The sequence below is a fragment of the Rhineura floridana genome, chromosome 2 (genome assembly GCF_030035675.1).
Source record: "Rhineura floridana isolate rRhiFlo1 chromosome 2, rRhiFlo1.hap2, whole genome shotgun sequence".
Taxonomy (NCBI): Eukaryota; Metazoa; Chordata; class Lepidosauria; order Squamata; family Rhineuridae; genus Rhineura; species Rhineura floridana.
In genome coordinates this window covers 121,253,995-121,266,999 of record NC_084481.1, presented here as the reverse complement: position 1 = coordinate 121,266,999, position 13,005 = coordinate 121,253,995, and the positions used below count along the sequence as shown (strand labels likewise).

General features: G+C 42.0%; 1 protein-coding gene across 4 annotated transcripts in view; it reads left to right on the top strand.

The window, feature by feature from the left end:
- Positions 1 to 10,146, top strand: part of NRIP3 (nuclear receptor interacting protein 3) — a 29,493-nt gene extending 19,347 nt beyond the window's left edge. For 2 of the 4 annotated variants that reach the window (XM_061610365.1, XM_061610369.1), the window contains exons 4-8: positions 3,215 to 3,354; positions 5,425 to 5,477; positions 5,597 to 5,691; positions 6,745 to 6,828; positions 7,098 to 10,146. In XM_061610365.1, the coding sequence (XP_061466349.1) occupies positions 3,215 to 3,354; positions 5,425 to 5,477; positions 5,597 to 5,691; positions 6,745 to 6,828; positions 7,098 to 7,113 (388 nt within the window). In that variant the 3' untranslated portion in view covers positions 7,114 to 10,146. Of the gene's footprint in view, positions 1 to 3,214; positions 3,355 to 5,424; positions 5,478 to 5,596; positions 5,692 to 6,733; positions 6,829 to 7,097 lie in introns of all 4 variants that reach the window. The other 2 variants (XM_061610366.1, XM_061610367.1) reach the window with 2 other exon arrangements.
- Positions 10,147 to 13,005: the final 2,859 nt, after the last annotated feature.

Below are 13,005 nucleotides of genomic sequence, written 5' to 3'. Positions count from 1 at the left end.
GGGCCTTTTCAGTGTTCTGCACTGTCTGTAACATATATATTTGCATTCAAGAGGCAGCTGGACAGTCACCTGTTGGATATGCTTTAATTTGGATTCCTGCATTGAGCAGGGAGTTGGACTCAATAACCTTATAAGCTCCTTCAACCTCTACTATTATATGATTCTGTGAACTGTCTACCTGTTGGAGAGAAGTCGTGGGTGTGCCCTTGGTGCAATGAGCTCCTGGCTGTCCAGGAACAAGTTTGTTTCCTTGAGGCCAAGGTGGCTGACCTGGAGAAGCTGAGCGAGGCAGAGAGGTTTGTGGATGAGGCCCTCAGGGACATTATAGCTGTGTCCCACTCCCAGGATTATAGCTCTATCATGAAGAATGAGGGCCTTGTGGAAGGACAGCATCTATCTGAGGAAGAGGGAAACAATCCCTTAGCAGGGATCCATTCCTTGTGGGATGAGCAGATATCCTCTCATGCCGAGGCTACTTGTCCACAGGTAGAGGGATCCTAGCAGTGATTCAATCATTACGAACATAGATAGTGGGGTGAGCGATGGGGAGGAACCACAAGGTGATTTGCCTGCCTGGCACAAAGGTTGCAGATATCTCCTATACCTTGGTAGATAGTGCTGGGGAGGAGTCAATGGACGCAGTGCATGTTGGCTCCAACAACATGGGAAAATGTAGCTATGAGGTCCTGGAGCAAAATTTAGGTTGCTAAGTAGGAGGCTGAAAGCCAGAACCTCCAAGGTAGCTTTCTCTGAAATTCTACCAGTTCCACGTGCAAGGCCAGCTAGATAGGCATAGCTTTGCAGTCTCAATGCATCACCTCAAAAAAGGATATTGTAGAGCTGGAAAAGGTTCAGAAAAGGGCAACCAACATTATCAAGGGGATGGAGTAACTCCCCTATGAGAAAAGGTTGCAGCATTTTGGTTTTTTTTTTAGTTTAGAGAAAAGGTGAGTCAGAGGTGACATGATAGAAATATATAAAATTATGCATGGCATTGAGATAGTGGATATAACTTATAACACTAGAACTCATGGACATCCAATGAAGCTGAATGCTGGAAGATTCAGGACCGACAAAAGAAAATACTTCACACAGTACAGAAAATTTTCCCACAAAAGGCAGTGATGGTCACCAATTTACATGGTTTTAAAAGAGGATTAGATAAATTCATGGAAGATAAGGCTATCAATGGCTACTAGCCACGATGTCTATGTGCTCTGCTTCCATAGTTGGAGACAGTATGCTTCCAAATACCAGTTGCTGGAAACTGCAGGCAGGAAGAGTGCTCTTGCACTCAGGTCCTGCTTGCAGATTTCCCATGGGCAACTGGTTGGCCACTGTGAGAACAGGATGCTGCACTAGATGGGGCATTGGCCTCATCCAGCAGGCTCTTCTTACGTTATGCTGAAATGAGCATCATGGTGCAGATGCCCTAAGAAAAAAATAAGTCTAAGAAGCAGATGGGGGAAATCTTGTTCATAGCTGGATGATAGTTCTGGTGGTTCTAAGAAATCTATAGGCTCTTCTTGACCTCTCCACAGGTATGGATGATTTAGTCTAAAGAGGGGATAGGTCAGGAATTAAAAGTATCCATATCATCCTCAATTGTTACTCGACAGAGCAATGGAACATTGTGAATTAGCAAAAGATGAAATGCTTGCCAGTTTTTAATATCTTAACTAATTTGTTCCCATTTCCCATGAATCAGGCTGGAACAATCTGCTACTGAGCAAAAACATCCGTGCCTTCCTTCTTTCTGTAGAAGTGGCTTAGAAGTCATGGACCAAAACAAACATAACATCTAGAACATATTTTCTCACTTCATTATTTCAGATTAGTTCTTCTTTCACAGTGCAGTGTGAATTAGAATCTCTAGCCTTGTTTTCTGAATGTTTGCAAACTTCTTTCTTTCTTTAATAAACAAACCGTTGAGGTTTTATTACAATTAAGAAATATATACAATAAATAAATAAAATATGTATTTACATCACTAGTTTGGATCAATTGCTTTTAAAACATCTCCCCCCCCATAATCTGGATTGTTTCAGGATCATAAAGAAAAAGAATTTTCACCCACCCCAACTTCAGTTAGATTCATCTACTTCATTATTGCTAATTAATCTGGATTTTTCTTGCTTTCAATACCATTCATTAGAATCACTTCTCTGTGTGTGAAATACTCTTAGGGAATGGGGGGAAATCCCATTATTTAATAGTATATAAAAATACAGGTTTGATCATGTGTGCGGCTGCAGTCATTTGTTGAGCTGAACTTACTATGCAAAGCAGTCTATCATTTAGAAACTCTAAATTAGGGTCCATGCTATGGTTTAAATAGTCTTGGAATACTCCAGTGTAGTGTGTTCCCGTTCAGCGGGTGAATACATTCAAAACACCAGACTGGCTGTAATCATGAGCAGCATTACCCAGATGTGAAAGGGATCATATTGTTCAGATTTTCATTTGCAGGGTGGGGAGACATCTCACCGGCAGACCATGGAAGGAGAACATATAAACATAGGAAGCTGCCTTATAGTGAATCAGACCATTGGTCCATCATGTTCAGTATTGACTGGTAGTGCTCTCCAGGGTTTCAGAAAGTGATATTTCCCAGCCCTACCTTGAGATGTTGGGGATTGAATCTTGAACCTTTTGAATGACAAGGATAGGCCTATACCACTGAGCTAGGGCTATTCTCCCTAGGATGCACAAAGCAATCTGCTCATGGATATATTCAGGGTGAAATTGCAACAACAACAATAAAAAGTAAAGTCTATGAACTTTTGTTGTGGCAGCTTTTTAATAACGTATGGAAGCAACAAATGAGATAGCACTACTTTTGTTTGAAGCAGAGGGACTAATGCATACCTAGTATGTAGGTACCATTAACTATATGTGACAATCAATCAAGAGGTCCAAAGAATTAGTAGTTGGACAGATATGAGCGCTTCTGAGCAATAAATACATATCATCCTCTCCCCCTTCACAGACACCTTCCCTTTCCTTCATCACAGGCATCCCTGCAGGTTTGCAGGTCGGGCTTATTTTGCATGCATCCCCATGAATCTAGGATAGCTAGTTTCACTATATCAGATGCTAATTAATGATCACAAATACCTATCTTCAGTTTCAGGATACAGGGCCGCACATGTATTGGCATCCTTACATGAACAAACTCCTGATATAAACCCAGTGACTCTTTTTCCTTGTGCAGATTAAAGGAGCATATGAAATCCTACAAACTTGAAGGTGAGAAGATTTCATTGCCACACAGTATGAAAGTGATTGGCCACATAGAACACCTGGTTCTTACAGTGGGGACTATTCATGTAGACTGTTCTGCAGTTGTGACAGGTGAGTACTCATGCAAGCTAGATGCCACAGAGGTAACTGCCAAACCTATTTTTGTACATTCTGATGCAATGTATTAATTCCTCTCTGCTTGTTAAGAATATTTCTGATGCTGTGTGCTTGTTCTAAATACAAAATCTTTAAGATGCAATAGTCTGTTTCCCATAGGCTGGGAAGAGGGTTTCCCTCCCACAGAGGATTAAAAGTGGTTTGAAAAAAGAACTGCTGGCTTGTGGTGTATATGTTCCGTTCAGTTTTGCATTTGGTAAACAGGTTTGGGAGGGTTTTGTATTTTTTCTAAAAACCTGTTTGGATTGAAATGACAAAAGTAGCATGTGGATACACCATGAGAAGCAAATATCTGAAGACGCTATCAGTTCTCTTTTTAAAAACTTTTAGGTTGGCTCCAGAGACCAGACTAAATTAGCTGAGCTTAGGAGAGCTAGTGTGGTGGACTTGTTATTATTTATTAGATTTATATCCCACCCATCCTCCCAGAAGGAGCTTATTGCAGCAGCCTTCCCCATGACTACTTGTCATGTTGGCTGGGGCTGATGGGAGTTGTAGTCCAAAACATTTGGAGGATACCAGGTTGGGAAAGGTGGGTTAGATCAGCCCTTGTCAACTAGGTGCTCTCCAGCTATTTTAAATGACAACTCCCATAGCTCTAGCCAGAATAGCCATTAGAATGTTGGACTAGGTCTGGCAAAACCCAAGTTCAGATGCCCACTTTGGCATGAAGCAAACTCAGAGGCCTTGGGTCAGCCACTATCTTGTAACCTAAAAGGATAGCTGCAAGGATAAAATGGGATAGAGAACCATGTGTGCTACTCTGAAGCCTTTGGAGGAAGGGGAGGCTATAAACTTTGTAAAAGCTTGCCATTGATTTCAATGAAACAAACTCGCCACATTGATTGCAATGGGACCAAAGTGTAACTCACTTATTCTGGATCTAGCCCCATGTCTGTGCCCAGACATACTGGGTTATAGTGACCCATACTGGAAGGGCCCATCCTCAGCGCTGGAATACATGCTTGGTAGGTATGAGACCACAGGATAATTCCCTGGCATCTCAAGTTTAAAAGATCTTAAGGCAGCCTGGTGGGAAAAATCTAGTTAGTTCCACTGTTTCCTCTGGTCAAAAAGGTTTTGTAGGTTTCTGAAACAAGGCAGTCTGCGGAAACCTGTTACCAGAGATGAACGTGGAATGAGTGTATATATCACAATCCCTCTTTCCAGTCACCTTCTTCAATTATCTATCATCTGTCTCAAGCCAGAGAGAGAAAGCATGGACTGCAGTAAGAAGAATTCTCACTGTTGCTCTATAATTTCAGTCCTAGACATTTTTACATGAAAATACAACTTGTGCTTTGGACAGGAATGCTTTTCTGAGACTGACCAAGAAGGGGCATTACATTACACAATGTTTCCTAGCTTAATTTGAGCAAGTAAACCATACTCTCTTGGAACAAGTGCATGTATTAAAGATATTAAGTACCTCTGAATATGTATAGAATAAGTGTTTTCTTCATTGTTAAGCAAAGAGAGTCAGAAGACATAGCTCTAGGATAAAGGGCAGGCTTACCAAGGCATAGTGTTATTTCCAACCAATAGTGGCACCTCTTATTTATAAATGACAGCCTGTACAATTCTAAAATTGGCTCATTAGAAACTACACTGAGGCCACTAAAAAGCATTTCATATCCAAAGTAATTTCTGATCCCTGTTCTTCAGAGGAACCAGTCCAGTAATGTAGATATGGGGAACCATTCATGTGAGGAAAAACTCACTCGCATGAAGAGAAATCCAGGAAACCTTCATCAGTACCGATTGGTGCTTGGGTTCTGTGAAACACAGAGAATGATCAATCTACACAATGACTGAACTATTAAGAAGTGTAAAGCTGATGGAGTACGTTCTTTTCCAGATGCTTTGGATCAATGGACTTGAGAGGGACCCCATCACTTCATTAGGGGGGCCTAACATATCTCATGGAAATTTGAGTTCTTGTATTTGCTATGGGTACGAATACTATCACAAATGAGTCTATCTGAACATGTTTCTTTTTTCCAGAAGATAATGATAAAAACTTCTCCCTGGGGCTGCAGACACTGAAATCTTTGAAGGTAAAGCTCCCTTTTCACCTTCCCTTCCCCTTTTCTTGGTGATCTTTTTTCTTTTACTGAAGTAATCTTAATCTGTTCTCTAATTTGCTTTCTTACATTCATATTTATTCTTGTTTTAGTGTGTCATAAACCTAGAGAAGCATTACCTGATCCTTGGGAAGACAGAAAGGGAAGAAATCCCTTTTGTCATTAATGCCTCTGCACATGAAGAGAAGTGAGTATTGGGATTTTAGAGTTGCACTGATATATTTAGAATGACTTCATCCAGTTAAATCAGTAGCCTGGTGAATGTGTGGGAAGAGTGGGTCTTGACTGGGGATGGCACATAGAGGGGTCTCATGCTTGTTTATCATGTGCTGTCCAAAGTGCATTTCGTGCAGCACCAAAAAATAGCCATAAGTAGACAGAACAATGGGATCAGCTGAATATGTGGTGCAACTGTCCCATTACTCAAATCGTCCCTGGATATTAGTGTGTGAGTGTGAATATATTTGTGAATATATTTATTTAAGGGTCTTTTTTAATATCCCACCACTTAGTAGGTTCCCAGGATGACTTCCACAGCCACTCAGAATATAATTGCTCCAGCACATGTTGATGCATTCTGTATTTTCATATAACATTTGGAGCTGCTATCACAGCATCCTGAATGCTGTCCTAATTTGCTTATCAGCTAGCATCCTCACCATACCAATTTGGTTGTGTAAATTGGCCCCTAATGCATATGCTGTAGAACCTTGGATGTAAAACCTGGCTATAACAGCAATCCGATGAAATACAGTTTACAGCATTGGTCCTAATCTAGAGCATGTCATAGTCAATGGATAGGTCTTCTGCTTCATTTGGTGGGTCTTTTTCATTGGGTTATCCTGTTTCCAGCGAGTGCTTGACACACATTCCTGTGTTTTAGTTAGGCAGTATTATTATCATTGTTGTTATTATTTCACCTTCTACGCATGTCTCGGCATGTTTAATTTTGATGGGGACCTTGTTGCTGCTGGGTCCCAACATGTGTGTTAAGTATAATTTGGGAAGTATCATATTTCTGGAAAGGTTTTGTTAGTTTAAAGGTATATTATAAAAATTACAATAAATTTGTTAAGCTTTCAGTTGCTTGGAGTGTTTTTGTGTCTCCCCCCCCCCCCGATCTGGTAGTGTTGAAACAGAAATAAGATCTATAGGAGCGAAGAAATAATGGGTTTTAGGGAAGGAATCTATTTGACACGCCACTATGAGGTGCCTGACTTGCTAAACAGTTATTTCCTAGGGCACACCCTCATGGCAGCCACCTGCGCTCCTGGTTCAGCGCTGTAGCACACAGCTGGAAGCCTGGGAAGTGTCCCTGGAAAAGGCAGGTACCTTTTTCCTCCAGGGTATCCTGTGCTGGCCCTGCAGATGGCACAGTCCAGACTGGTCTGGCAAACGTCTCTCTCAGCGGAGTGGATAGGCTGGGAGGCCTCTGGCCCTTGTGAAGTGTGTGGGTTGCATGCACTGCATGAGCACATCCAGTCCCCCAAGGAAGTGCTCTGTGGACATGTCTTTGCTGTAACATTGAGCTATCAAACTTTGAAAACAAACCTAACTCTGTTGTGAGAGACTGTTTTATGCTTCTCATTTCAGCACTTCTGAGGCATGAAGAGAAGTACCGTTGACTTCAGAGAGACAAAGGCTGTGTGGTTGAAACAGCACTCGGCAATACAGATATAACCCCACTTTGCTAGACTATAGCTAGACTGTAGCTAAATGAAAGAACTGGCATATGCCAGGAGTTTAAGACAACTCAAGGCATTCACTCATCATGCCAAGAGTCTGGACGGTGGATTTTTAAGTGTGCATCTGAGACCAATTTTTAAAATGGTGTCCTCTTTATGGCCATCTAAGTATGAAAATGTTTTCCAGATTCTACTGAAATCATCTCTTTTGTTATGAATGGATTACTGCAATGAATTGCCTCGTGTGAGACTGAAAAAGGACATTTTTATAACGTGCTCTTTGGAACTGCTTATTTAGCTGCAATGAGAGGCTAAGAAAATCAGATTTTTAGAATGTATTTTTCAATTGATAACAATAATTTGACATATTTAGGTTCAAAGTCATTACAAACAAGGGCCTATTCACAATTAAATGAGTTCATCCAAACACTCACATAGGTTGGAGAAAGACGATAGTTTTTTTCAGAGGGCTGAAGGTGGTATGATAGAGCCATTACTGTTTGTAATATTCATATTTTCCAAATTTATCTCAAAATGTTCAGTTCTTAATTCCTCATTATGAAATATTGATGTTAGCAATGAGAAGCTGGAGCACAATTTTTATCTATATAATTCTCTGCTTTTCATAACTGCATAGGTAATTAGATTTCAAGATTTCTTTAAAAAAAAGTAATTATCTGGAACCACAGTGTAGCATTTAAGAGAATTTTAATATCTGCTTGTTCAAGTGCTAACATTTTAGAATCTATCATCTGCTAATTTGGTTGCATCACTTTCTCAATTGTGATTGTTTTAAACTCTACATGCATTTTTTATTAGTCCTTAAGAGTCAGTTGATTTTTTTTTTTTGCTAGGGGTTTAATTTAGATACAAACATTTTGACAAACATCATTTTTATTGCTGCTTAAGGCTGATTATGATTTTTTAAAAAACCCTGAAATTATTGGTTTAAATATAGATTTACTATCATAATTGGTTCTGATATCTACATGGTATTCCACAATATATATTTTACTAGATATATTAATATTTAGATCTAGTATTTCAGATGAATTTATATTTATTTTATAGGCAGCCAACTCACCAAATAGTCTAAAAATGTAGCATTCTGGCACTGATTTTTTAGCATGAGTATATTTTGGAGAATAACACCAGTTTGGGGAGAGACAGAGAAAGAAAATGAGCACGTATAAAATACACCATGGGCAACTATGCTGCTCTGGAACCATTTCTCTGTTAAAAAAGATGTCCTTCTCTAGTCATACCTGCTTTGAATTCATTCTCACTATTGCTATGATAGCTTTATTCCCAAGAAGACCAATTATCACACAATATTACCCATTGATCATCCCCTCCCTTACAGGGAATTTAAAATTCACCACCAGAGACAATATTATAGTAATATATCCAGCTATTCAGGCAGACTCTCCACTCTTCTAGATACCATGTATTGAGCCACAGGGAAAGGGGGGAACCATTTCTTCCCTCCTCCTGGGGCAGCAACTTCTTTGTTTGATTCCCTTGGCCAGTTCATGGGCCTATTGCCAGAGCTTGGAAAAGTTACTTTTTTGAACTACAACTCCCATCAGTCCCAGCCAGCATGGCCACTGGATTGGGCTGATGGGAGTTGTAGTTCAAAAAAGTAACTTTTCCAAGCTCTGCCTATTGCTATATGCTGTGATGCACTTTTGAGTGAACTCTCTGGTTTTCTCCTATAGGCAGATAACCCCAGAGTCAATTCCCTGTCCTACAGTTTGCCCTGGGCAGTGTTTTCTATATATTCTTAAGCTTTTTGCTACCAGAAATTCTTAAATTGGTTCTGGGTGATGCTTATTTAGTCAGTTTACTCCAAAATAAGTGTGTTGTGGCTGCAGCGTTGATTCACAACATGTGTAACACATGGTTGTCTGAATTTCTCAGCATGCACCCAACTTGCAATTCAACTCACATTGACAGCTGCGCTACAAATGGGTTGAGCTGCAAGCTGAAGTCTGCTGAAGCAATTGTAAAACTTCTATAGTATGTGCTCAAATTGGCATATATCTGCTCAACCTATATTCACAACATGGCGAGGTGGTCTTATGACTTGGCCGTTGCTTGTACACCCATCCATGTATACAAAGGCATGAGCAATATATACTGGACAACTTACACACATCCATTCTCTTCTGAGGATATTGGGAGCTGTAATGTAGATAGACCACCCTCTCCCCTCCCTGAGCTTCTGTCCATAGCACACCTCAAGCCGTTATTCCAAGCTCCAGTAGCTATACGGTTAGCATCACAGATATACTTCTGATTACTCTACTTAATTATGTGCTTTGCTAGAAAGAAGCTTCAGTAGACATGTGTGTGTGTGCATGCTGTCAAACCAACAGGATGCAACGCATATTTTAGACATAATGCATCCATTATAAAATTATCTAGTAGAATTTGTACTGAATATGCACTTACATGTTGAAGAACCATAATTAAAGTCAATGGGAAAAAATTGGCACCAAATTCAAAGGGATGCAGCTAAACAATGCCTTTGGGCTGGCATCAGGTTTCAATATTTTATCTGATCTGGTCATTCTGACAGTGACCACAAAGAATATGCAATGGCTACAGCACACTTAGTACTCCCAAACTAGTACATGTATTTTAATAATTCGTAGTTTGGCTTTTTGCAATGGATTTGATAACATCCATTTATAGCGCTGGCTATTATATTGTTCACAAATTTGAAGTAAAAGTGTTTGGAGATATTTCCTCTCTGTGTGTATCATTACCCTCCTTAATATTGATAGTATTTATATATCTATATTTTAAAAAAACGAATTATTTTTATGTGTTTGTGAGGTGAACTGCACTGCGTGTATACCTGCCAACATGTAGTAGAAATATGGAATATATTTGTCTTAAGTAAATATGCCCCTTGTGTGGTATTTGGCTAATTTATTACTTGAGTGTTTATTACTGTGATGATTATGAAAATAAAATCTAATGTTAAACTTCCATTAAAGTGTATTGATTTGTACTACATGTCCTCTCTTGAATTATATGTATTTTCTAGTACTTTAATCTTAAATGCAGTCACCCTGAGCTAGAACCTTCAGTGTGCTGTGGTGTAAATATGAAAGGGTGTCTGTGCTTCCTACTTTACAAAGGGCAGCCCTCTATTTGAATGGCTGTTGGGCCCAAGTCCAGTTTAAAGACAAAGAACCATAAGAAGGGAGAGCGGCAGGGGCCTTGATGTTGCCTGTTAACATTAACATGTGGAAAGCAGGTCAGCTGGTCCCATCTTCCCCCGCTATGGTGAAATGCATTGCATTTCTATTTACATTTTAGTAATTACTTCTAACTTTTATGCAAATCTCTCTCTCTCTCTCTCTCTCTCTCTCTCTCTGTGTGTGTTTTGTGCGTGTGTGTTTTGTGCACATATGGCCACCCGCAAGTAGGGAGCTCCTGTGTATGGGATAGCTCCGACTGCAGAACTTAAACTCTGCAAGGGCTTCCCATTCTCTTCCAAAAGAGATTGTGTCCTTTATAGCAGGATTTATAGTAGATAAAAGTGAGCGGAAAATGTGTATATGAGGTAGGAGACCATGTTCCACACAGTCATAGGAGACAAAAGAGAAATAGGAATTGTTCGTGCTACACCACCTGTGTTGTTTCAGGAAGGTATTTGGAGCGTGGAATTCCTCTCCCTGTGAAGCTAGGCTGCTCAGTGGCTTCAGGTTTTAGCTCTGCTGCTTATTGCCTTATTTTAGCTTGTTGTTCTTAATTCTTGTATTTCATTTTTATGGCTAGTCACCTTGAAGGACTGTTGTCCAAAAGAAGGGATAACAGCTCCTTTCAGAACTCATTAATGGTCCTGCTTTGACTACATTGGTGACTCAAGTGCCAGCTTCCACACCTGATGCTGTTCATGGACAGATTACATCCCCTATAACCCTTCCAAAAAATGGTACCTGAGGACTGTCACAAGAGACCCAGTGCCTGCAGGAGGAAGGAGACCATCACCGTCCAGGGAAGGAGAGCCGTTACTGCTGCTGTCTGCCAGCCTGCCTGCCTCCCTGCCTGCTTGCTTGCTGCTGCAGCTGCTGGGCTACCACCACCACCCTCTCCCTGTTGGACTTCTGCTTGGCAGGTGTCACACCTTGCAGGACCAGGCCCCAGGTACTCAGCCAGCTGTTCCTGATTTCTTCCACCCGTCCCTTCTCCGGAGGAGATACATAAGTTGGCTGGGTGAGGTGCCTCCAGCTGGGTCTTGAGTCATGTGCCTGGGAGAGAGGACTCAGAGCCAAGTGGGGAGATTAGTGTAGTGACGGGTCGAGAGAGATATGACATTGTGAGGACTTGCCAGGTAAGAGGAACGCAGCCCAGGCAGTTAACGTCTGTGCCTTGTTCCAGTCCTCCCCACACCCACAGGTTTGTTGGTTGCCCTATCAGCCAACTCTCAGGCCTCAGGATGCTGCTTCTAAATGCCAGATCGGTGCATAAGAAGATCTCCCTCATTCATGATTTAATTGTGGATGAGGCAGCCAATCTGGCATGTATAACCGAGACCTGGGTGGGTGAGCAGGGAGCAGTCAGCCTCTCCCAGCTATGCCCACCAGGGTACCTGGTTCAGCATCAGGGTAGACCTGAGGGTCGGGGAGGGGGGGTTGCTGTGGTCTATAGGAACTCCATCTCCCTCTGCAAGCACCCTGTCCATGTGACTACTGGTCTGCAGTGTTTGCACCTTGTGTTGGGTCAGCGGGACAGACTGGGGATTTTGTTGGTGTACCACCCACCCCACTGCCCAACAGACTCTCTAGCAGAGCTGACGGAGGTGGTTTCGGGTGCACTGTTGAGATCCCCCAGACTGTTGGTTCTGGGGGATGTCAACATCCATGCCGAGGCCACCTTATCTGGGCGCCTCAGGATTTCATGGTCTCCTTGACAACCATGGGACTGTCCCAATATGCCATTGGCCCAACATATGTAGCAGGGCATACTCTAGATTTGGTTTTTGCAACTGGACATGGAGTTGGTGATCTGAATGTGGGGGGCCTTACATCAGTCCCTCTGTCATGGACAGATCACTGCTTGCTGAAGTTTAGACTTACAGCGGCTTTTCCCCTCTGCAAGAGTGGGGGACCTATTAAGTTGGTCCGCCCCCAGAGACTAATGGATCCGGATGGTTTCCAAAGGGCTCTGGGGAGTTTTCCAGCTGATAGGGCTGGCGCTCCTTTCAAAACCCTGGTTGAACTGTGGAATACAGAAATGACCCGGGCGATTGACATGATTGCTCCTGAGCGCCCTCTCCTGTGTAGAGCTCATACAGCTCCATGGTATACCCCAGAGCTGAGAGCGATGAAACAATATAGGAGACGGCTTGAGTGCAGATGGAGGCGAACTCCTGGTGGATGCAGTTATACACTGGTAAGTGCCTATGGTAAGCTGTATTTAGGGGCAGTGAGGGCAGCAAAAAAACAGTATTTTGCTGCCACTATCAAATCATCAATCTGCCGCCCAGCAGAGCTCTTCAGAATTGTCCGGGGCTATTACACTCTGGCCCCAGGGACATGGTGGAACCATCTGAGGCCCGCTGTTAATGAATTTGCTAGGCACTTCCAGGATAAAATCTTTAGCATCCGCCAGGACTTAGATGCCAGTGTTATAGCAGGTGAATCAAGCCGGGTATCCACAGCACAGCCTTGTCCCAATTTCTTGGATGAGTTTCAGTTGGTACAGCTTGAGGACGTTGACAAGGTGCTTTGACAGGTTCATGCAACCACTTCTGTGCCGGATCCTTGCCCTTCTTGGCTAATAAAAACTAGCAGGGATGG